The 25,159-nt window shown below is 38.9% G+C and overlaps 2 protein-coding genes across 5 annotated transcripts in view; both read right to left on the reverse strand.

Moving 5' to 3' along the window:
• The window catches only part of calu (calumenin), a 19,452-nt gene extending 14,369 nt beyond the window's left edge, over window positions 1-5,083 (reverse strand). Inside the window, exons 1-3 of one of the 4 annotated variants that reach the window (XM_033040010.1) lie at window positions 4,994-5,040; window positions 2,873-2,874; window positions 1,888-2,124 (exon numbers count right to left, since the gene is read on the reverse strand). In XM_033040010.1, coding sequence (XP_032895901.1) covers window positions 1,888-2,111 — 224 coding nt within the window. In that variant the 5' untranslated portion in view covers window positions 2,112-2,124; window positions 2,873-2,874; window positions 4,994-5,040. Of the gene's footprint in view, window positions 1-1,887; window positions 2,125-2,872; window positions 2,875-4,986 lie in introns of all 4 variants that reach the window. The other 3 variants (XM_033040009.1, XM_033040012.1, XM_033040013.1) reach the window with 3 other exon arrangements.
• A 4,128-nt stretch (window positions 5,084-9,211) lies between these two features.
• Window positions 9,212-23,739, reverse strand: LOC116985000 (protein FAM71F2-like). The gene is made up of 5 exons (XM_033039358.1): window positions 23,408-23,739; window positions 14,309-14,475; window positions 12,981-13,457; window positions 11,578-11,657; window positions 9,212-9,793 (listed from the first exon to the last, which is right to left on the reverse strand). The coding sequence occupies exons 1-5, from the start codon at window positions 23,597-23,599 to the stop codon at window positions 9,519-9,521; spliced, it is 1,191 nt and encodes a 396-aa protein (XP_032895249.1). The 5' UTR covers window positions 23,600-23,739; the 3' UTR covers window positions 9,212-9,518.
• Window positions 23,740-25,159: the final 1,420 nt, after the last annotated feature.

Raw genomic sequence — 25,159 nt, forward strand, 5'->3', positions numbered from 1 at the left:
GACAGAAGCTTGGAGCAGCTGATCGAGAGGCACTTTTACATAGCATCTAAGGGAATCCCAGAATCATACATGTTTTGTATGACAATTTGCTCCATTTGCCCTGTTCTTAGTGACATCAAATGGGCAAATGGCAACAGAAAGCCCAGTTACGAATTTAAAGACCACGTGGTATCAGACATCTTGTGGACCAACAGTTTTACATTTAGAGTACTACCAACATCAGATTTTATTTTTGCATTTCTGCTCTTTTGAGCATCAGTACAAATGTAAAAGTGCCTTTAATGAAAGCAATTAGTTCATTAGGTAAGTGGATGTCAAGGAAACAAATGGAATCCAAGTGAAAACTATATTTTCTAATGCATAGGTTATTACCATTCCAATGCATTAAGTTTTCAAATCAACCCTAAACATGCTCTCTTCCTACCAACAACCCCCCATTCCATATCCCTAATTTAAGTTTATATATTGTCATAAGAACTCACTAAAAGGAGTGTTAACAATTTTATTCAAATTTGAACTCTGCAGATAAAGTAAATAGAAGTTATAGATTTTATCCTTAATTTAGCAGAGCTTACCATGGAAAGTCATGAACAATAGAAGGTGGGGGGGGGGAGAGGGGGAGGCAGGAGAAATCAACAGATCATTGGTTAAGTGAGCATCGCTGCACATTGTTCAGTGGATAATTTAAGCTTGCTTTCATAGCCGAGGGGAAGAGCATGGTTGGAATACAAGTTTAGTTAATGCAGTAAGATTAGCAAGGTTAACAAACTGAGAATGCAATAGAAGAAAGTACATTTTGAGTGTGTCCAGTAGACAATTGAGAAAATTGTGGGGGAAAAAAGTGAACTAAATCTTTAAGACAATAAATCATCTTTAAAAAAAATGCAGATACAACACAGAATTAAATAATTTTAGAAAATAATTATATTCCTTTCTCTTACCAAGGCATCACAAATAAAGTACATATGTTAATTCTTAACCTTCAGATTACAGCTTCTTGTTGAGAGAAGGCATGCATCATCCTGCATTAGAAAGTGGTTTGTGTTGATTAACCCACCTCCCTCCAGATTGATCCAGAAACATGAAATGTATTCAACCTAGGAATGTAACTGTTTTATATAGTTCCTTCCACCCACTTTTTGTCAAAGGACCTATAATAAAGTTTCATATTAAAATTGCCAAATCCTCCATTACAGTTCAGCACATTTTTCTTGATTACCAAATTTGCTGTGGAAAATACATATCAGGACAAGAAAACCCAGTTCTAACAGAAGTGGTGACTAGCCCAGAGAGGCATAGCACATTCTACCATTATCCAAATGTGACTTGGGGAGACCAAAACAATTCAGAGAATGGCAGCTTCAACAGTGTGTGTAAAAAACATCACAAGAAATTAAAAGAACCAGCTGTTAAAAAAACGTAAGTAATTCGGTGATCAAAATGAGTACTACAACAGTCAAGGTTCAACCCCACCCCCTACTTTTAAAAATGTAAACGTTCAGATAATATGTAACCATCTTGAAGACCCAAACCCCTCTGGTGTACTATGTTTAATTTTAAAGGGGTTAATAATTTTGCCAGTAAGGGTTTAGTACTTGATGACATTATTTATCGATTTACCGTACCATCAATGTTGTAGCATACATCTTCCATTAAGAGGGGAAAAAAGTCTTACATTGATTGGTGGTAAAGAATTGAACTTGTAACTTAGATTCCCGATATTCACTCATGCAGATCCTAATTCGAATCAGCATTTATGGGTTGTAATCTTGTACTCTTTCAAGTCATGTAACAAGTTAGCTATGCAATCATACTGAACACATATTCGAACATTAAAAAAAACACAATTGCGGAGCTTTTCTTTCATTTATACAGGTTCTTACGCACCCAAGTCTCTCCTTGCTCTCCTCAGGAGTGAGCTGATCAAATGTCTTTGCCTGTTCAGCTCCAAGGAAAGCATCATGGTCATAATCAAAGCTCTCCGCGTCATCATGCACCTTATCACTCAGCTCTTTGTCATGGATGGCTCGATCCTTCTTCTCAGTGGGCTTACTTAGAGCATAAATGCCACACATAGTTAGGTACAAAACTAACTTTGTCAAACCCATCATGTTTTCCTTTTTTCTGCAAGGGCAAAGGAAAAAAAAAAACTGGTTTTAGGAGGATAAAATATTAACTGTGTGCACAACTGGTTACAAGTTTAAAATTGTATAGATCACCGAGTTTCAATTATAATTCCAATGCCTACTATCTAAATATTCTTCCATGCTTGGTCATTTGCCAGCAATGCGGTCAGACATGCTGTAATTCGCTTGCTGGTCTTCTAGCTAGCTCTGAGCACACAGTCTGGAGCTTCCATAAACACCATCAACTCCCTATTCCCTTGTGGAAACCTACACTGCCTGGAAACCAGTTGCAATGCCTCCTATTGTAAACACTCACTGTTCTATTTTCATTCATGAAGACGGTGAGAATGAATCCTGCAGACAATGCTAGTTTCCAAGAGAGTCAGAGTTACACAGCACAGTAACAGCCGCTTCAGCTGAACTCAGCCATATCGTTTAAGGTGGCTCCCTGAACTAGCCCCATTTACCCATGTTTGACCCACATCCCTCAAAAACTTTCCTATCCATGTACCCAAATGTCTTAAATGTTGTAAATGTAACCGCTACCACTTCTTCTGGTAGCGCATTCCACGCACCCTGCAGTCTATGTGAGAAAATTGCCCCTCAGGTCCCCTTAAAGTTTCTTACTCTTAACCAGCGTATCATTTAGGACCTCATCAAAAACCTTGTTAAAGTCAACAGAGACAACAACGTCTACCCCCCCACCCCCCCCCCCCATCCTCAACCTTACCAATCCTCCTGGTCACTTCTTCAAAAGATTAAATTCTAGACACCGTTTTCATTCACATAGCCACACTGAATATCACTTATCGAAATGCAGATAGACACTGTCTGAGTGATAGGAATAAACAACAATCGGTAGGAGAAAGGAAATTTTGTATCAAATGCAGCCACCTCTACAGGTGCATCGTTTGATGTACTATCTTCCAGAAGAGACGAGATACGGGTCAGTCTTCTCTGACAGTTTTTCAAGATCCTGTAATGCTGCAATGAACTTGGGCAAGTGGGGCTGAGGGAAAGTAGAGTGAAAGGTCTCCAGGATTCAAAAGAATGTCTTGGGACATACAAGTGGCTCTATCCAATTAAATAATTTCATGCCAATCTTGAGTGGTAAATTCTACATTTCCCCATTATGTTGGTTTAAAAATAAAGCTTACCAAGTGATCTTAAAGTAATATTCAGTTTATAGTTAGATAAATAAATTAAGTATTAAAGCAATAAGTCCATACAGATTTTATACAGTTGCTCTGGTAATTTATTGCACTTCATCTTTACACTTAAAGTATGGACCAATAGGTTTCTCAGCTCGATGAATATAGGAGACAATATTCAAAATTGTCAAATGCCATAAAGAAACCTTCATTTGTAAAACCGCCGCAAAAGATGTACGTAACCGTAGGTCAGTTGCATGGGATTCAATACAATAATATTCATTGTGACCGCCAAATACAGGCACGTTAATAGCCATGATCTTCAAATCTTTCCAGGCAATTTAATCCCAATTACTACAGGTTACAAGAACAATTACTCTTTGTACATAAGACTCCTTTGTTCATTGGCAAGCTCTGTTTCCTTTTTAAAAAATTGCACTGCCTCATGCAGATCACCATTTCTACCATAAAAGAACCATTTCCTCCGATTGCAGCATCTAAATTTCCTGGAATACTGCCACATATATACAACTCTTGCAGACATTTCATTTTCAGTCTTGTATTTGCATTCCTCATCAGTCTGAAGATCTCTTAACATATTTGTTTATTCCACTGCTCTCTCCAAATCAATTTACATATGTTTGCCGTAACACCTTAAAATATATTTTAAAATAACTGTAACTGAAACATACTACTGACTTTATTGTCTTATGCAAAATTAAAACTGCCAGCAAGTAAGCTGGCCCAAAGACAGTTCCATACATACCTTGGCTCTCCTGAATGAACTTTAAATCAAACGGGCATGATTAACATATCTAGGGTCTCTGCGTAACTTTAATCAGGAAAAGAAAGAAAGAATGCAGTCTTGAGCTACCAACTTTTCCCAAACTTCACTTCATTCTGAAAAGTACTTCAGCATTTGCTTGTTTAGTGAAAAATCAATTAAAAAAAAAATTAACACCCAGCACCATACTGCGATGAACTTGAAATTTTATTTCCTAATGCAGTTATTTGCCTTTTAATAAATTAATTATATTCTTCATTTAAAGACTATCCTACATATTGATCCTCAACTTATAAAAAGTTATTATTTTCAATCCATTCTCAAACTCTCCAAATCCATTTTCAAACTCATAATATGTAAGAAGGAACAGAAGCTGGTTTAAATCGAAGATACATAGATAATAGGAGCAAGAGTAGGCCATTCGGCCCTTCGAGCCAGCACCGCCATTCAATGTGATCATCCACAATCAGTACCCCGTTCCTGCCTTCTCCCCATATCCCTTGATTCCGCTAGCCCGAAGAGCTCTATCTGATGGACACATAAAGCTGGAGTAACTCAGCGCGACAAGCAGCATCTCTGGAGAGAAGGAATGGGTGACGTTTGGGGTCGAGACCCTTCTTCATACTGAAGGAATGTAGGTTCTACAACAATAACTTCATGGAAGATAGATATGAATAGATTGGGTGGGTATGGGAATATTTCATAATCCAACAGCAAATTACCATGAATTGAAAGATCATAATAACGTAAATTAAATAGCCTTTTTTTCCCCCCCAAAAGTCACTCATTATGAAAGAACATTTAACCATAAATTTGCTCGGACCTAAACGCTCTACCACTCTCTCCAGCACAAAATAAATGCTAATCACACTAATTCTGAAACAGACCAATAAGACTAGAACTATTATATTTAAAAACCCATCACTACCCACCTCTTTGCACTTCAGGAATCGCCTCTCCTCTCCTCTCCACTCTCTCTCAGCAGGGCTACCGGAAGTTGCCCACTCCTGCATCCAGCCGGAAATAGCAGCCAATCACCGGCCGCCTCCAGAATTCCCGCCTTACCTTCGGCGTCACCTTCGCCGCTCCTGATTGGTCGGTTATGGCGCGAGATGTGATTGGTCACAAACCGCCACGTCGCGCGCCCCGTTGTTGTCTCGCGCGCTCGCTCGCTCATTCTCACCGAAGATACTAGAGCCTTCTATGATGTTCGACTCTCACCGCGCGGGCCGCGGCTCCACGCTGGGCGGCGCCATGTCGGCCCGTCCGACACACGCTGCTGAGCTGGCAGCGGCCGCGCCCCCGCCACGACTCTGTCCTGAACAGGGCAGTGGATCTTTGTTTGCCTCCACCGAACAGGGCAGTGTCCAGTAAATGAGTTATTCTTGCTTTAAAATTGCATTTACAACGAGTTGGAATATGAGGAGTACAGAGTCAATCAGTACTTCCACTAGAGATGTGTAAGAACGAACTGCACGCACACAGCATATACTGGGTTAAACCGAAGATAGGCACAAAAAGCTGGAGTAAGTCAGCGGGACAGGCTTTAGTTTAGGGGGTGCGGGGCCCAATTGGGAACAATTTTGGTGACCCCCCCAGGTTCCCAGCCAAGGTCTGTCAGCCCAGGTGACCACTCACAGTCGTTTTCCCATGGTGGAGGATACGACTAACACTAGAGGTAGCAATGTTACAAAATTTTGAGATTTTAAAAATCAAGTCTGTAATTTATCCCATCAGATAAAGCATAAAAATAAGTTTAATTTGACACCTAATTCACTTTCATATCTCAAGTATTTAAAAAGTTATGGCCATTTTCATACTGGGAAATGAGCATCTTGTTCCCTATTGATTTTCTATGGACATAACAAAAAAGCTGTGATCGTGAACAGTCAAAAGCCCATAACTTTCTTAAAAATTAAGAGAACTGAATGAAATTTTCAGTTATCATAGATTGAAGCATTCTGAAACAAATATAAAATAATCTTACTTGGATGACCTGAAATTAAAGCATATAATTAGTTAGTTACCTAATTGTAGCTAATTTCAGACTTCAATTACTAGATCTAAACATCTATCCATTTCTTAATAAATGATTAACATTTTTAAATAGCCTAAATGTCCAAATAATATTCACAAATAATTCACAATAAAACATGATTTTTAAATCTCATTTACATTAATTTATAGGCCAAATGGAAGGAATTTAGTGTTTAATTGCTGTAAATAAATGCCCATTTAAATCAGCTTTCCAGTGGGTCCCTGTGGAACGCGCTGGTTTAGAACGTTCACATTGCGGTAGATTTGTGCCTCAAATGCCGAGAAAAATACTGCGCGATATAATTGGCCCAAATTGAGCTACTCGCAATATTAAACTTAGTATAAAGGGATCTTTAGAAGCCCTTTTTAATGTAAAAATATACAACCTAACTTCTGCTATTTGCTTTATGAGACCCTGCGGTTGCGGGCGCTCGCGGGTTTAGAGATTGATTTTTAAACTACTATAACTATTATTAGGTATGTTGCAAAGCCTACCTGAAGCGTCTTTGAAAATCTGCCGCTGAGGGTGTGCGCGATTTTGGCGCCGTTTAGAGGGGGCGGGTTTAAAACGCGATTTTCTCTAGGCTGTTCAAATCGAAGATGTTCAGCCTAGTTAATTATTAACGAAAAATCGCTGGAAGACCCCGTCGCAAAAGCTATTATTAGGTTTAAAGGCCTTGAATAATAGTTATAGTAGTTTAAAAATCAATCTTTAAACCCGCGAGCGCCAGCAACCGCAGGGTCTCATAAAGAAAATAGCAGAAGTTAGGTTGTATATTTTTACATTCAAAAGGGCTTCTAAAGATCCTTTTATACAAAGTTTAATATTGCGAGTAGCTCATTTTGGGCCCAATATATCCCGCAGTATTTTTCTCGGCATTTGAGGGCACAAATCTACCGCAATGTGAACGTTCTAAACCAGCGCGTTCCACAGGGACCCACTGGAAAGCTGATTTAAATGGGCATTTATTTACAGCAATTGAACACTGAATTCCTTCCATTTGGCCTATAAATTAATGTAAATGAGATTTAAAAATCATGTTTTATTGTGAATTATTTGTGAATATTATTTGGACATTTAGGCTATTTAAAAATGTTAATCATTTATTAAGAAATGGATAGATGTTTAGATCTAGTAATTGAAGTCTGAAATTAGCTACAATTAGGTAACTAACTAATTATATGCTTTAATTTCAGGTCATCCAAGTAAGATTATTTTATATTTGTTTCAGAATGCTTCAATCTATGATAACTGAAAATTTCATTCAGTTCTCTTAATTTTTAAGAAAGTTATGGGCTTTTGACTGTCCACGATCACAGCTTTTTTGTTATGTCCATAGAAAATCAATAGGGAACAAGATGCTCATTTCCGAGTATGAAAATGGCCATAACTTTTTAAATACTTGAGATATGAAAGTGAATTAGATGTCAAATTAAACTTATTTTTATGCTTTATCTGATGGGATAAATTACAGACTTGATTTTTAAAATCTCAAAATTTTGTAACATTGCTACTATTATTCAAGGCCTTTAAACCTAATAATAGCTTTTGCGACGGGGTCTTCCAGCGATTTTTCGTTAATAATTAACTAGGCTGAACATTTTCGATTGGAACAGCTTAGAGAAAATCGCGTTTTAAACCCGCCCCCTCTAAACGGCGCCAAAATCGCGCACAGCCTCAGCAGCAGATCTTCAACGACGCTTCAGGTACGCTTTGCAACATACCTACTAGAGGGCTTAATCATAGGCTTAAGTTAAGAGAAATGATATTTAAAAGGGGTCCCTAGAGCAACCTTTTTACTCAGAGAGGAGTCTGTATCTGGAGTGCAGCTAAAGAAGCGGATACACTGACTTTTAGAAAATACGTGGAAAGATACATGGATAGGAAGAGTTTAGAGGGCTATGGTCCAAACGCAGGCAAATGTGACAAGCACAGTATGTCACCATGGTCAGCATGGATAAGACGGGCAGCAGTGCCTGTTTCCATAATGTAAACCTCTGAATCAACAACACTATGACCAGAGAATGTTCAATACGATAATATAGAGTAAGATTTAGTCAACATTTTAGCTGTGCCATCTCTAGCTTGGTGAGTTGGATGAGCAAATGAAGATGATTTATTATGTTTTCCGTACATGAACTTGTCTTCGACCAGTTTGATACGACAGTGTAGAAAGAGTGAGTGTTTGGGGGAGAACACATGGGATGTGAATATTTCAATTTCATTTTAGGTTCACCCATGTGGCAGCTTCAGTTTATGGGGCAGGGTGTGTAGTGTCAAGACTCGATTGCATGTTTTACCATGACCACAGGAGCATCCTTCGATGACAATTTGGAGACATCAAAGTTATGGAGGCCAATCAAAATGTCTTGAAGAAATTTGTGCTGCATGTTGAACAATAGCTGTGCTCTGGTCTCGGCAGATTTGATGGACATTTGGAAGCTATTTTTATGCATTTTCTGCCCTGGTAGTATTTAATGGGTTTATATCATAATATTATACAGTGTGGAAACATACCTTCGGCCCAACTTGTCTGCACCAACCAACATGTCCCGTCTACACTTGTCCTACTTGCTTGCATTTGGCCCATATGCCCCTAAACCTGTCCTATCCATGTACCTGTCTAATTGCTTCTTAAACTTTGCGATAGTTCCTGCCTCAATTACTGAACTGGGGAAGAGGGCATTTAGTTATGCTGCTCTCTTCGCATGGAACCAGCTGCAGAATGAACTGAAACTTAAGGAGCTGGTTTCTATAAACAGATTTAAATCCCTTCTTAATGATGTTGAAGCGGGCTCTTCTGTCTGTACATGCTTTGTTTGATGATGTTCTGACTGTGACTCTATTTATATGTTCTCTGTTGTTTTTAAATTATTGTCTAACTGTGGAACTGTGCTGCTGCCTGTCTTGGCCAGGACTCTCTTGTAAAAGAGATTTTTAATCTCAATGAGACTTCTGGTTAAATAAAGGTTAAATAAATAAAATAAAATAAATTACCTCCTCCAGCAACGTGTTCCAATCACCGACCACCCTTTGTGTGAGAAAGTTACCCCTCGGATTCCCATAAAATCTTTCCCCCTTCAATATAAACGTATGGCCTCTGGTTCTCATTCCCCATCTCTGGGCAAGAGACTGTGTGTCTACCCGATCTATTCCTCTTCCTAACAATAAGTATATTTTTAATCCTGCTCATAGTGTGTCTGTCTCATTGTGTTTGCCTGGATAGAGTGCACACAACTTTATTCTATTTCCCAAGCTCTATAGTGATATGTGATTGCTTTATAAACTGGGAAAAATTGTCCAGTACTGAAATTGTTCAAGGAGGCAATTTAAAAGTAATTATGTTATCTAAGTCAAAGATTTTCTTTAATATAAATCAAACAGAATTTGCCTTCCAAAAAAAAAAAGTAGATTTAAAGCTATCTCAGTCCAACAGCGATGAGGCTACTCAGTCTGGAGAGTGGCATCAACGTTGGTCTGTCACGTTCCCAGAGTCCAAAGTAAGTGCGGTCTTCATCTTCTGCCTCAAAGGTGTTAGGATCTCCTTCTGCTCCTCCTCCTTCCTCTTCGTCCTCTTCTCCTTCGGTCCCAATTTGCTTCTGTTTACAGGGCAGGGTGTGTAGTGTCAAGACTTGATTGCATGTTTTACAGTGGTCGCAGGAGCATCTTTCAATAATCTCTTCCCACTCGTCTCCTGCACACAAAGCGAACTGATGTCATGAAACACGCGAGTGTCAGATATCAGAGCCCCAGTATTATTGTTTCACCTTATCAATATCTTAATTTTAAAGAGCTGTGTGTTCTTTTCAATCAGCCACTGACTTTAAATGAAAACTAAAACCTTCAGATTATCTTGATCATCCCAACATGCCTCTGGAATTGGTGTGCTAGCCTGATTATGTTCAGTGAATGTGGTATATCATGCTTGAGATGTCCATACTGAATGTCCAAGCACCCTACTAGAGGAGAAGATTAGATGTACTTCCCACAATTCCATTATTATATATTTGATTTTTGTGAATGTCTCACTTTTTCTTTACTTTACGAAAAATACCAATGAACTCCTCAATTAAATGAGTTTATCACTACCCATAAAGATGTACTTTTATTATTGAGACCTCTCTGTGAAAGGCTAAGGCCATAGTGCAAGGTGGATAAAATATATTATTAAACAATTTGGGATGGCTATCCTTCCATGCCTATACAATTGTATAATAATTATCTTAGTTGTGAATAGTTTAACATAAAATGAGGATATAAAATCAAAAGTGCATGGAATTGAGTGTAATGTATTGGCACAAATTGAAAATTGGTTAACAAACAGGAGCCAGTAGGAATAAACGGGTCTTTTATGGAGTGGTTGGCAGTAACTGGTGGTTACTATTAGGATCATTTTTCAGCTTCAGCTTTTCAAAAAGATTATCAATGATTTACATGAGGGAACCAAATGTAGATTTTTTTTAATTTGCACTGGTCAAGGTTGTATTATGAATTGTGAGGAGAACACAGAGGCTTCGGCCAATTTAGACGGATTGAGCAAAAAGCATGTCAGATGAGGTATAATGTGGATAGATATGAAATTATCCGTGAAAGTTTCCACTGGACATAAAACTTAGCAATTGGGAATGTTGCTGCACAAAGAGACTATGATGTGCTTCTACAAGAAGCAAATATAAAGGCCACAGCTGAGTTAAGAAGGCAAATCGAATGTTAGCCTTCAGGGCCAAGAATGTCCTGGTGCAGTGATACAGAGTCTCATGAAGGATCTTTAATCTGAAATATTAATTCTGTTTCTATTTCTGCAGATAGTGTCTCTCCTGCTGAGTGTTCCCAGCATTTAAAAAATGTTTATTCCACTCTTAACATCAATATTGTTTGAATTTGATTTTAGTTTATTGTCATGTGTACAGAGGTACTGTGAGAAACTTAAACAATGAAACATTTAAACTCTCATCATTTCAAAAATACTAACTTTTTCCCCCGAAGTGGATGTCCTCACATTTTTGCACATTATATTCCATGATATAAATTGATAAAAAGAAACTTAAGCATAATCTGCCATCGCATATCTCATACTGATCCTATTATAAAGAGCTTCACACTTTATTCAAATATATAAACAATCTTGCATGAATTTAATTTTCTTTTACACAAATGATTGAATTCCTGGAGCCCAACCTGCAGGATTATTTGACTTTTGAAAAAGCAGAGTGGAAGATAAATTAATTAAGACGTTATTTTAAAAGACTCGATCGTTAGAAGAAGGAAAGGCCAAATGAACAGAGAGGTTGCAATGTGGAGACTCTGGGAAATATGAGTTAAAATCAGAAAATAGTTTGAAGTTAAACTTTCCACTTGCATATCCTTATGACTTGCAACTAATACACAGACACCTAATTATCATCCTGTATAATTCCGATAGACCTCTCTAACAATCTAATATGAGTTTAGATGTAAATAATTGGTGTTTTCTGTTACCTGGGCTTCTTTCTTCTTTCACATCTAGCAATTGTTCAGTTCTTGTCCGTATTTTGTGAGGCTCCTGAGTATCGGGGACCCTGGTAGAAATATGCTCTATTATCATTCTGACCTGTTGACTGGACAATACATTATCATTTTCTGAAACGAGGCTTATGCAACTTTAAAACATCTATACCAATGGTAAATCATTTGCAGCTCCTAACTGTTGCCAAATTGGGCACCATTTTACTGTTCATTGGATGGGTAATTCTTTACAAGAAAATATCAGATTGGCACCATAAGCAATGCATATCAGATTGGCAGCATTTACATGAGTGTTAGGGAGACAGCTACATGCAGTGTTATTTGTTTGTTATAATGGTGACTATTAATTGATATCTGAGTTCCCTTTCTGATGCAAGGATACTCTATTTCTATAAACTAATAAATATGTGTAATTGCTTACACCGTACAGATTCTACCAGATTGGACAATAGTTTATTCCCTGTTGTTATCAGAGTCTTGAACAGACCCTTCATATTCTAAGGATGAATTCCTGAACTTCCAATCCACCTTGTTGCGGACCCTGAACTTTAAAAAAACTGCACTTTCTGTTTCGCTGCAACACAACATTCTGCACTCTGTTTATCTCTGTTTTCATAGTATGATTTGCTTTGAAAACACACAAAGTTTCCCACTGTGTCTCGGTACACATGATAATAATAAACCAATACTAATATTGTTGCCGGATGTTCCATGTGAAAGGAGGCATTCAGTCATTAATATATGCCAAATTTTAACAATACTTCACTTTGTGAATGTTGTGTGAGCATTTACTGTATTTAATCAATTTGCACTTATGCAGCCTATTTGATGTCCAAAGGCGTTCCCAACACATAAAAAAGGAAAAATAAGATATAAGAGAGTTCAGAGGTGTGACTAAATGTAATAGACATGGAAACGTTGTCCCTCACGTTCCCATTAAATCCTTCCTCTCTCACTTTAACCCTATGTCCTCAACCGTGATTCGCCTACCCTGGGTAAAATTCTGTGCATCCACCCTATCTATGCCCATGATTTCATACACCTCATGTAACCCCTCAGTCTATTGCATTTCAAGGAATGTAGTCCCGCCCAATTTATTTACTTAAAAACCAGTGCAGCAGTTCAACAGTCCCAACAGTAAATTGCACTGATTATTTATGGAGTAACAGACACCACTAGACTTGAGGGAATATCTGTACCATACCTGAATATGTAACATTGGCTGAGAACAGCATCCAGCAGTGCCTTAGTCCACTTTTTATTTGAATTTGAAATCAGACCAGAACCTGCTTTAGAATTGGAGGTGGCTCATGTTAAAAACATAAGCAAAAGGCCCAATTCTTCTAATAGACTATATTATTGTAAGAATTCCTTACCAATCTTTCATGGAGACTTTGTCGTTATTCTTTCCGGAAACTGACTGTGATCTGATTGTGCATCTTGAAGATTCGGAACTGGGAACATCAGACCCATCATGTGTTTCCTTTCCAACCAACATCTTGTTTCTTTTCCAAACTCCTATTTTAGTATTTGCTGTAATATTGCTCCTGGTGGGAATGTTACGGTCGGGTTTCTGAGCATCATAAGTGAATTTCTCAGAGCTAATGACTGAGGTTGAGGAGCTCCTTGAATCACACAGGGAGGACTTGGGGAGGTTGATATTGGCATCTTTGAATGTTATTGAGAGTCCGGCATAAATTATGTGAATAAGTTCTTCCCAGAGCTTGAAGACGTGGCCAGGGTGCTTGTCTTGTAGCTGGAGGTAGAATGTGCTACGATTGGCCAGGACCAGCTTTAAACAGCGACTGACCTTTGCATGCACACTCAATCTGACCAATTTCATGGGAAGCATCCTTTCATAGGAGACAAAACAAAACATTCAAAAATCTTTTCTCTGATATTTTGGTTTCTTAATCAGTTGATAAAACCAGTATTTTGTGCAGAGCAAAGCTATACCAATTAACAAGCTTGTAAGAACACATAATAAATACGGTAGATAATCAGAACCTTTTCCCCAGGGTGGAAATGTTAAAGACCAGAGAGCATAGTTTCAAGGTAAGAGGGGCAACGTTTATTCGCAGTGCGGTGGGTAGCTGGAACACGCTAGCAAGGATGATATTGGAAGCAAATATGATAATGGCATTTAATAGGCTTTTAGATAGGCACATGGATATGCAGGGAATGGAGGGACATGGATTATGTGCAGCCAGAGGAGATTAACTTGGCATCATGATCAGCACAGACATTGTGGGCCAAAGGGCATTATCTCGTGCTGTATTGTTCGACGTTCTATAATGAAAACTTTTTATTCTATGGGTTTTTTTCTTACCCCTTAGATGGAGGAGGTCTGAGGGGTAAGTTTTTCCACAAAGGACGATGAATATCTGGAACAAGATGTGCCTGATGAGGTGATAGAGGCAGATACAACTGCAATGTTGGAAAGGAATTTATATAGTAAAGGCATATACAAACTAATGCAAGTAAATCGGATTGGCATACATTGACATCACAGTCAGCATGGAGTAGATGGACTGAGAAGGCCTGTTTGTGCTAGACTATTATATGATTCCCTGGTTAAGCAACTCATTTTAGCATCTTAATTCTCTGGGGTTCAGGACTGGAATCTTGCTAATTCAGAGAAAACTGTTCTGAACATTATAATTGAGTAACCAATCAACAATTTAGAAAACTGTCTCGCTATCACCTGGTTATCTTCATATATCCTTCTCCCTCCGTCCCTTTGGATTCAGGATTTCTGCTGGCCACGATCAAGATGTTCGGAAGTGGTAAGAATGGAACAGAAGCAGTTATTCCTAAAGTCAGGAGTGTTGGGATGTTGTGGATGTCCACAAGATTTCCACGTCTAGTCACCTGTATTTGAATCAAATATTAAACGGTCAAAATGTCATCTTTCTGGCAGAGCATCCCCATCCCTGGGCGCTACATGTAACATGTTCATTGAGCATTTGAGTGAGATGGGTGAAGAGCTGCTGTAAACACTGTTCAACCTCAACATAAATTGTCATTGAAACAGTACACGGAACAATGATGATGCAATAAAGCAATTACACAATTGTATATAGAAGGGTCCCGACATGACCCGAAACGTCACCTATCCATGCTCTCCAGAGATGCTGCCTGCCCTGCTGAGTTACTCCAACGGTTTGTGTCCTTTTGTGTTAATTAGCATCTGCAGTTCCTTGTTTCAACAGAAATGTAGTTCTGGATTGGAAACATCTCACAAACATAAACAAAACTGGATTAGTGTTCAAGCTTGTGTTCCTAATTGACATGAGCAATATCACTGAAACAGAATAACTGGTAATTTACTACATCTGATATCAGGACACAGATGAGCATGAAATAGATGATTATTTGGCTAAAGCGCCCAAAATCTAAATAATATTTATAACATGCAAGGAGATTTAATTCATCATGTATGTGTTGATCAAAATAACAGCTAACCAACCTAATCACACCTACCAACACTTCATCCATAACCCTGCAGTGATGAGGATTTCTTCCTCTACTATCCTTTCAGACAGTGGGACTTGACCTTTACATTGCCCTGGGAGGGGGAAAAATCATCATCTTCCATCTAAGCATTTTTCAAATTATTTTAAGTCTATCCCTCCTGGGGTTTGCTCCACAACTAAGAGAAGTAGGTATTTTGTTTCCCCTCCCCCTCCCCAACATTGCCCAATTAAGCTTCCCCTCAGCTTTTGCTGTTCCAAAGATAATAGCCTCATCCAAACCCTATACCTAATGCATCCCATCCAATATTTTCAGCGCTACAATTTTCTAGTCCTGACAACATCCTCATAAATCTATTCTGCGCCTTCTCTTGTGCAATCATAGAACTGCATACAACATTTAGGTTATGGCATGACATACTTTGTTAATACCTCCAGCATAACCTCCCTTCTCTGGTATCTTATACTTTGGCTAATGTAGGAAAGCATCCTGTTTGCCTTTGTAACTCCCTTATTAACCTGTCTTGCTACTTTTAAAGAGGTATGAACATAAACGCAGAGATCTCTGTTCTTCTACACCTCAATATCCTTCCATTTATTATATATTTGCTTGTTGCACATCCTCAAATCTATTACTTCTCTTGCCAGGATTAAATTATGTCACTTTTCTGACCAATTGACCAGTCCAACTACATCTTAAGGCAAAACATTGCCGGTTCCCTGTCAACAGCATGATCAATAGTTTAAGAAGGGTCTTAAAGAAGGAAATATAGGGAGAAACCCACACACCCACTGTGGCGCAGCGGTAGAATTGCTGCCTTACAGCTCCAGAGACCCGGGTTCGATCCCGACTACGCATGCTGTGTCTACGGAGTTCGTACATTCTTCCTGTGACCGCGTGGGTTTTCTCCGAGATCTTCAGTTTCCTCCCACACTCCAAAGACGTACAGGTATGTAGGTTAATTGGCATGGTGTATGTGTAAATTGTCCCTAATGTGTATAGGATAGTGTTAATGTGCGGGGATCGCTGGTCGGTGCGGACTTGGTGGTCCAAAGGGCCTGTTTCGTGCTGTATCTCAAAAAAAAATTTTTTTTTTAAATAAATAAATATAGAAGAAAAAAAAATGTAGAGAGAATTCCTGAGCCCAGGGCCTTGTCAGCTAAAGTTAAAACTTATAGGCAGTGAGTTTCCGCCAGTGGAGGATCAATTCAATTAAGGGATGATCAGGAGGTCAGAATTGAAGAAGTACTGTTTTCTGAAAGGATTGCAGGACTGGAGCAGATTACAGAGACAAGGGCAGAGTAGATCTTGGAATGAGCTGCAAACAAAGTGAGAATTTTAGAAATCATCACACTGTATTTAGGAACCCTGGTTGGCAATAAATGTGCTATCGTTAGAATCATTTGATGTCAGTTTCAACGTATGTAGAATTTTTAATGACAACAAGTTTGTGAATAATAGAATGTAGAAGGCCTACCACAGTCTATTTGAAAAGTCACTGGAGGTAGAATGGCATAGCTGAGACTTTCAGCAACAGGTGAATTCAGATGTGCAGCAGGGTCACACTATGTCACAGAAGTAGAAAATAAGTGACACTGTGGTTAGAAAGATCATTTCTGGGTCAGAACAGACATCTAGTTGGAGATCACCATTGTTCAGTTTAAAACAGATACCAGGCAGAGGGATGACGTCAGTAACAAAGTCTGTGACCAATTTTAGCATATGGCTTCAGTCGATCCAATATTCAGTGTGATGAAATATCTGTTCATCCAGTGCTGTTTGTTGGATAAGATGTTTGACACCATAGGGTCAGAGAGGGGCTGACTTGAAATGAAATTCTTGGACTGGCTAAAGGAGTTACTAAAAAAGATTTTGAAATTATCAAATGACATTTGTGCAAAGCAGCAATTGACAAAAGAAGCAACATGTGGAGATATAATCCAAAAGAGAAAAAATACAGTATAGGTTTGGAAGGATGCTGTTATATTAATATCAAAAGTACAATCAAGGAAAGGAACATGGATAAATGTTACACCAACTCTGAAATTATCCTGATTTCACATGTTTTATATATAATTTAAAAAATTATTTGGATGGCACAGAACTCATACAGGAGCCAAACCAGCGCTCAATGAAAATGGAAATTGAACTTAGCTTAAACTAAATGTTTAAGAAAGAACTGCAGATGCTGGTAAAATCGAAGGTAGACACAAAATGCTGGAGAAACTCAGCGGGTGAGGCAGCATCTATGGAGAGAAGGGTCTCGACCCAAAATTTCGGCAATTCCTTCTCTCCATAGATGCTGCCTCACCCGCTGAGTTTCTCCAGCATTTTGTATCTACCTTAGCTTAAACTAATCCTTAGTTGGATGGTTTGCCCTGTCCACCCGCAGACTCCATCATTGGCATATCCTTATTTATAAGACTATCCTCGGTGTTCTTCCTTCATACCTGCAGAAGTATGTAATTCGAAAAAGCACAGGAACTTATCAGCTCCGCTCTGAGGACTTGTTCTTACTAACTGTACCTAAAGTCCGTACTGAACTGGGGAAAAGGGCATTTAGTTATGCTGCTTCCTTCGCATGGAACCAGCTGCAGAATGAACTGAAACTTAAGGAGCTGGTTTCTATAAACAGATTTAAATCCCTTCTTAATGATGATGAAGCGGGCTCTTCTGTCTGTACATGCTTTGTTTGATGATGTTCTGACCGTGACTCTATTTATATGTTCTCTGTTGTTTTTTTTAAATTATTGTCTGTAACTGTGGAACTGTGCTGCTGCCTGTCTTGGCCAGGACTCTCTTGTAAAATAGATTTTTAATCTCAATGAGACTTCTCCTGGTTAAATAAAGGTTAAATAAATAAAATAAATTAATAAAATTAAGTGAGTACAACAAGGAAAAAGGGATTAAAAAGACTTGTTATGGACAAATAACAGCAAATAAACAACAATGAGAGAAAATGCCAGAGAATTATATAGAGAGAAAAAATTAGAAAATATATTGTTTAAGGGAAATATAAACAAAATGTAATTAATTTTCCTTCCAATTATGCAAATTTAGTTTTTTACTTTTTGCCATGAGCAAGACATTGAGAGATGAACTAGTTCTGGATTTTTGGAAAAACCTGAATGTAAATCTAAATCACAGTTTGCATCTCCATACTATAGCAATGAATCCTACTTTTGATATCACATCAGTAAGATATTATTAGTATTGTGGACAAGTTTCCCGAGCACCTTGCAGTTTAATCAGTCTGACCCGGTTTTCTAGACTGCACCCACATGGCATGAGCTGTGGATGCTTGCCAGAGTTGTAGATTTGTTCATCTTTTCCCATCCTTTTATTTTTTTGTACTAATCTATGTATTGCACATCAAAAAGTCAATGCAAATGTGTGTCACATATACTAACATAAATGTTTACCTGACTTTTCTTGTTTTTTAATCAGGTTCCACCAGGTTAATTCCCCAGATGACGTATGATGAAAGAATGGGTCGACTGGGCTTGTATTCACTGGAATTTAGAAGGATGAGAGGGTATCTTATCGAAACATATAAAATTCTTAGGGGATTGGACAGGGTAGATGCAGGAAAAATGTTCCCGATGTTGGGGGAGTCCAGAACCAGGGGTCACAGTTTGAGAATAAGGGGTAGGCCTTTTTGGACTGAGATGAGGAAAAACTTTTTCACCCAGAGAATCTGTGGAATTCTCTGCCACAGAAGGCAGTGGAGGCCAATTCACTGGATGTTTTCAAGAGAGAGTTAGATTAGCTCTTAGCTCTTAGGGCTGGGAATAAAGGGATATGGGGAAAAGGCTGGAACGGGGTACTGATTTTGGATGATCAGCCATGATCATATTGAATGGCTCAAGGGGTCGAATGGCCTACTCCTGCACCTATTTTCTATGTTATTCGGAAGTTGAATTTAGTTCAAATGTCCATGGAGTTCTCTGGAATTTACAGCCAAACGTTCAAAACATTGACATTTTATTTGTAGCGTGCAGTAGTAAATGAACATTGTTTAACCCCCAATTTTCTCTCTCTCACCTTTCCCCATTCCATTACCTTTGCATGGAGATCTATGATTTGCTGCCAACAACATCTCATCTACTGATTTTCGTCTCAGCTAGTTCGAAATTTGTTATAGTGCAATGCAGTCTGGAGGATTACACGTTCCATTCAGTGCACTATATAAACATAAAAATGATCTTGAATCAATGCTAGTATTTCAGTCACTGAACACTGCTTTGTGATGTCATGAGGGGAGCTGCTTGAAACCAGGACGTTGTGACATAATAAATATTGACCAACTGCTGGACAATCCAGTGCTATCCCATAGAGAAGATGTATTTCCGAGAGCTTTATTAAGCGAAGTAAGTTGTAAATTGAAATCTAAGATCAATTACAGTTATTTTGGATGATATGGAGTAATGTAATAAACTTTTGGCCATGATGAGATGTGTAACCCACTGCAGGTGTGGTAATGATCTTAACATGTCCCAAGATAAGCCCATTTTTAAAACCATATAATAACAGCCACTTTTCCAGGTTGATATAAACTTTTTCCAGGATTCCTCTCCTAGATTTGCTCTTCTAGTTCCTCTCCCAGTTTTGCTGTCCAATGATGTATTGCTAAAGATCATTCTGAAGACTTTGATTGAGAACAACTGGGATCTCATTGTGATGATCTTAACAGCCAAATATAAAACTCAGACTCTTTGTAACCGGACCTTCTGGTGCAACATGGGTTATTGTAATACATTTGTGTTTTGCACTGTACTTCAACATCAGCAGGGTTGGATTGCACCTGAAAGGTTATCTCACTTTTTACAGAAGCTGATAAACCCACTCTAAACTCATGGCATTTCTTAACTTCATTAAAAACATTAATGTAACATTAACTGACCTGCCTATCAACCTAATTAAACATTTCCTATCTGCTAGCAAAAACATATGTACAGAATAAGGGAAAATGTTAAAAATAAATTTTCATTTCTTTTTTGAAATTGAACATTTCTAGAAACAGAGGTGGGAACCTTTGTTTCTCGAAATGTTCTTTTTTTCAAAAAAGAAATGAGAATTTACTTTTAAAATTAATAGAAGATTTCAAACTGCTTTTGAACATTACATTTGATTTATTCATTCCACATGAATAATAATTATTAATATAATAAACATATAACCAATACAGGGAGTGTCATCAAACTTGCCCTGGTGCTCTTTTACAAAGGGCTCTTCCATGCTTTACCATACATAGGCAATCACCCTAAGCTCGACTGAAGCAGTTATGAACCCTGAGTTTTTTTCATGATCCTTCAAATTTCAACACGAGTCCTGTCTCTTGGTGCTCCCAACACAATATTGAATCTTAGTCACACTTGTTTGCAGTGTTTGCACATCCACTTGCATCTAATGAGCCTTACTTCAAAACGAGAAATTCTCCTGCTCAATTTCTGTTTAGTAATCTTATTTAAGAATTTAACAGTCCTTTTGATGATATTCAGAAATGAAATCAAGAAATCCTCTTGGGAATTTGCAAAGACGTGGGGTGAGGCTTACGCATCAAAGGAAAATGGCAAAATTGAGATTATTCAAATTTTTCTTAGGTGAGATTATTATGGGCTATGAAACCAAAATGGATAACTGGAAGGTATAGAAAAACAGACATCATTTAATTTAACTTTTATTTCTATTGTCCAAATTGTAATAAACTCCAACTCATCTGTGACTTTCAGTGGATGCAGAACAATTTCTCCTTTTTATTGAATGAGTATTTTAAAGGTCCTGACTTAGACTTTACCCCTCTCCCTATGTTTTCAGATCATAATTCTTGCCTGTCATCCACCCATCATATTCAGACTCCATCACTGGCATCCTTTTCACTAAAAGCTTATAAACACAGTATTCAATAACTTCCCAATTACTCAGAGTCCAAAACACAACCATCTGCTATACTCTATTTGTTGCTGCCATAGAATTTGTAGCATCAGCTCAACTCTCTTAAGAAATGCAGCAACCACAGTGTGGTACTGTACCACATGAACTTGAATTAAACTTTTTAAAAAACGACCTCATCAGTTCTGGGGAATTAAGGAATAGTGAATAAATTCTGGCATTTCTACCAATGTCCCTTAAACGAATAATCCACTTTCCTATTTGAGGAGGCCTGGATTATTGATCAAAGAATCCCACAAATGCAGTTTAAGAACTTAAATGCAAATGTTTGAAATTGCTGAAAAAAATAATTTGTGTCAGTAATGGTGAATATGGGTGACAAGGAAAATGTTGGGACAGTCATATAAAATCCTCTGGTTCATTGATGTCCTTCCGGGAAGGAACGTCTGCCTTTCTTGCCTGATAGGATGACTCCAGACCCTGTAAGGTGATTGAATCTTAATGGGCCTGTCCCACTTAGGCGATTTTTTTAGGCAACTACAGGCGACTAGTTTGTTGCCCCATGTTCGCGGGTGGTCGCCGGAAGTAGTCTCCTCAGTCGTGCAAAAAGTCGTAGCGTCATTCTGGTCGCCGCTAAATTTTCAACATGTTGAAAAGTTTTCGGCGACAGTGGGTTTGACGTCAATGAACATAGCTTGACTTCTCCTGACATAGGTGCTGATGTAGGTTGTCACCATGATGACGTAGGTTGTTGCCGGGTTTTCGACGACCTGCTACGACTATGACAGTCACCGGCAGTTGCCTAAAAAATCGCCAAGTGGGACAGGCCCATAACATCCAGCTATGACGCCTACGCAAACCACTTATTCCGAGGGGCAGGTTGGAGAATGGATGTTGACTTTGACAATTATGTCTGTGTGGATACTTTAAATAGGGAACGAGACACAAAAATACTGTGTGCGTGTGTGTAGGGAGGGGAGGGAGTACACTGAAGCACTGCAAGAATCAGAATGTGTTTCCATTTACAGATTTGGGGATTCATCATTCTCATTAGTTTCCTCCACTAGGTGGAGTTCACTAATCATGTAATGTGGACCGTAGACATTAGAGTTTACAAATGCTCGATTCTTGAGCAAAAAAGGGTGCCGGAGGAACTCAGCAGGCCAAGCAGCATCTGTGGAGAGAAAGGGACAGACAACATTTTGGATCAGTGTAAAGAAGGGGTCCTGATTCAAAACATCATCTGTCCATTTCCTTCCACAGGTGCTGGCTGGCTTGCTGAGTAACTCCAGCACTTTGTTTTTTTGAATCTGCACTGCGTCATTTACCAAAGTGTTCCGTGGACACCAGGAGACAGCTGCAGACCAGCAATATATATTCTGGTATGTGGAAAAGTAACATTTTCCAACATGAGAACAATCAAATCACTCATGACCTCAATTCCAAAAAATCAATAAAGATAACACTCACTTTGCACTTTCAGCTTAGGTGAAAGCACCTTACGACAGCCAAGCCTGAGGAAGAACCCTCCCTTTAAATATTTGATGGTGAGCTTGACTCACTGAATTTGTAATCGTAAAGTTACCTTCTGACTCACGAGAAAGAAATTCTCAAATATATTTTTCAGCCAAGACTCCATCTACATGGATTTCACCTGACCCTACAGACGAGGCAAGGAATGACTCAATTACCAGGACCGGAGATATCTAAGGCTTTCTATTCATTAACAGTGGAATTCTCCATCACCTGATTTCAAGTTTATTATTAAAACTTCATGAATTTAATTGTACAGTAATGCCATAGGTTTAAAATATCCAACTTAGGCAAGATTATGCATTAACAGAAACAAACAATAACTTCATAGGCAAACATTCTGTTCAGATGGTTTAGTTGAGTGATGTTTAGTGATCAGGTCAGGGAAGAAAACTCATCTTTTAGTTTAGAGATACAGCGCGAAACAGACCTTTCGGCACACCGGATCCGCGCCGACCAGCGATCCCCGCACATTAACACTATCCTACATCCACTGGGGACAATTTTTTAATTACATTTACCAAGCCAATTAACCTACGAACCTGTACGTTTTTGGAGTGTGGGAGGAAACCGAAGATCTCGGAGAAAACCCACGCAGGTCACATGGAGAACGTACAAACTCCGTACAGACAGCACCCGTCGAACCCGGGTCTCCGACGCTGCATTTGCTGTAAGGCAGCAACTCTACCACAGCGCCACCGTGACCGCCCTTTGAAATTTTATTTGAAATAATGTTGTGGGATTTTTTTGTGTGTATATTGGATAAAACAACCAGAGTTTGGGTGTGAATTGTTTGTAAAAGACTGATTTACATCTGAGAGAGTGGTTCTTCCTCAGTACTGCTTTGGAATGTTTTAGCCATGAACTCTCCACCGATAACAGATTCTGGTCTGATTCTTTGTACCTGAATAAAATCACTTTCAAAGACGGCAGATTGAGCAAAGAGGTTATACTCCCGAGATCGAAGGAGCTTGTGTAGTGATCCACCTTCCACACCGAGCTGTGCGGGACTGGGTCTTGAAGATCCCGTGCTAGAATTGACGGCCTCTGTTATACCTGTGAAGAAATCACTTCTGTATGAAGTTGACTGATCCATCTTCACTCTGCCCCTCCACTATGCAATTCTCAGGTCAATTCTCTTTCCAAGTTACTGCACTTCTCTTGTGCACCTGCTGAGTTGTTTCTCTGTGAAGAATTCCATTTCATCTCTCCATCACTCCAGTAATTGACAGTTGAAGTTAATACACAAAAGGATTGTAGTTGCTGTTATCAAACTATTTCCAATTGGATCACGCTATATCCAACTGGCACCATACCAGTGAAAGTCAAGTGTTACTCAGATTGGGTTCATTGAGATGACAGCAGATGGAGGTGTCATAATAGTTGTCAGGGGTGCATCACCTTTCTAGTGAGATCATAGACCTATAGCAGTGTGGGGAAAGCAGAAACATAAAATAGCACTACATGTCAATGATCAGATGTATCTACTTTTTTGACAATTATCCTCCAATTGCATTCTTGGTGCACTCAACTTTCATCCCACTGGTGTAAACATGGCTGATTCTCTTTCTCACTTCCATGCCCAGGCAAGGTGCGTCTTGCTTTGAGGTGTTGATGCATCCAATTTGTCACGTTTCCTTGGATCTCATGCACTAATCAATCTGATTAATCTGACAATGCTAACTACTTTATTAAAATTATATACGACATCTCAGCCATGATCTTTTCTCTAAAACTCCAGACTGACCAATCCTTGTCTTTCCTGGTGATGCTTTATACTGCCCTTCAGAAAGCTTTCCAGTAATTTGCCCACCAATGAATTTAAGGCTTAATTACTCAAATTATCCTTTGCTTCCTTATTAGACAACTATATCCAATTGGCATATTTATGATCAATGGGCATAGCATCTGCTTCTAAAGAAAATTAGAAATAATGGCCAGAATGTCTATTCATGGTTAGTTTAGTTTAGAGATACAGTGCGGAAACAGGCCCTTCGGCCCACCGAGTCCACACCGACCAGCCATCCCAGCACATTAACACTATCCTCCACACACACGGGACAATTTACACTTAAACCAAGCCAATTAACCTACAAACCTGTGCATCTTTGGACTGTGGGAGGAAACCGAAGATCTCGGCGAAAACCCACGCGGTCACGGGGAGAACTCCGTACAAACAACACGTAGTCGGGATCAAATCCGGGTGTCTGGCACTGCAAGGCAGCGACTCTACTGCAGCACCACTGTGCCATCCTAAATGTGTTGAATAGAATGATTAGGTGGGCACCTAATGTCTCATAGCTTCAGTGATCCCGGTTCGATCCTTAACTCTAGTGCTATCTTTTGCATATTCTCCCTCTTTCAGTTTGCTCCCACATACCAAGGATGTGTGAATTGATAGGTTAATTGGCCATTATAAACAGCTCGTAACATGTAGGTGAGTGGTGGAATTCAGTGGGAGTTGGTGGGGAGAATAAAATGACATTAGTGTAGGAATGTCATATTATTCTCTAATGATGTTGTAAACGGATGCTTAGTGGCTAACATAACTGTATGGAAGTGCCTGTTTCTCTGATTTTGTAATTTTTCCCTACTTTTTAAGTTGCTATTTGCCCTGCCCTTTTCAATTCCCCAGTTTATCCACTGTGGCCTCTTT

The sequence above is a fragment of the Amblyraja radiata genome, chromosome 21 (genome assembly GCF_010909765.2).
Source record: "Amblyraja radiata isolate CabotCenter1 chromosome 21, sAmbRad1.1.pri, whole genome shotgun sequence".
Lineage (NCBI taxonomy): Eukaryota > Metazoa > Chordata > Chondrichthyes > Rajiformes > Rajidae > Amblyraja > Amblyraja radiata.

Coding starts and splice junctions, on each gene's coding strand:
- LOC116985000 (XM_033039358.1), bottom strand. CDS start 23,599: ATGGATCAGTCAACTTCATACAGAAGTGATTTCTTCACAGGTATAACA. Junction 14,476..23,407: donor TTGAAAGTGATTTTATTCAG/GTACAAAGAATC, acceptor ATTCAAATACAG/GTGACTAGACGTGGAAATCT. Junction 11,658..12,980: donor AAAGTCTCCATGAAAGATTG/GTAAGGAATTCT, acceptor TATTTCTACCAG/GGTCCCCGATACTCAGGAGC.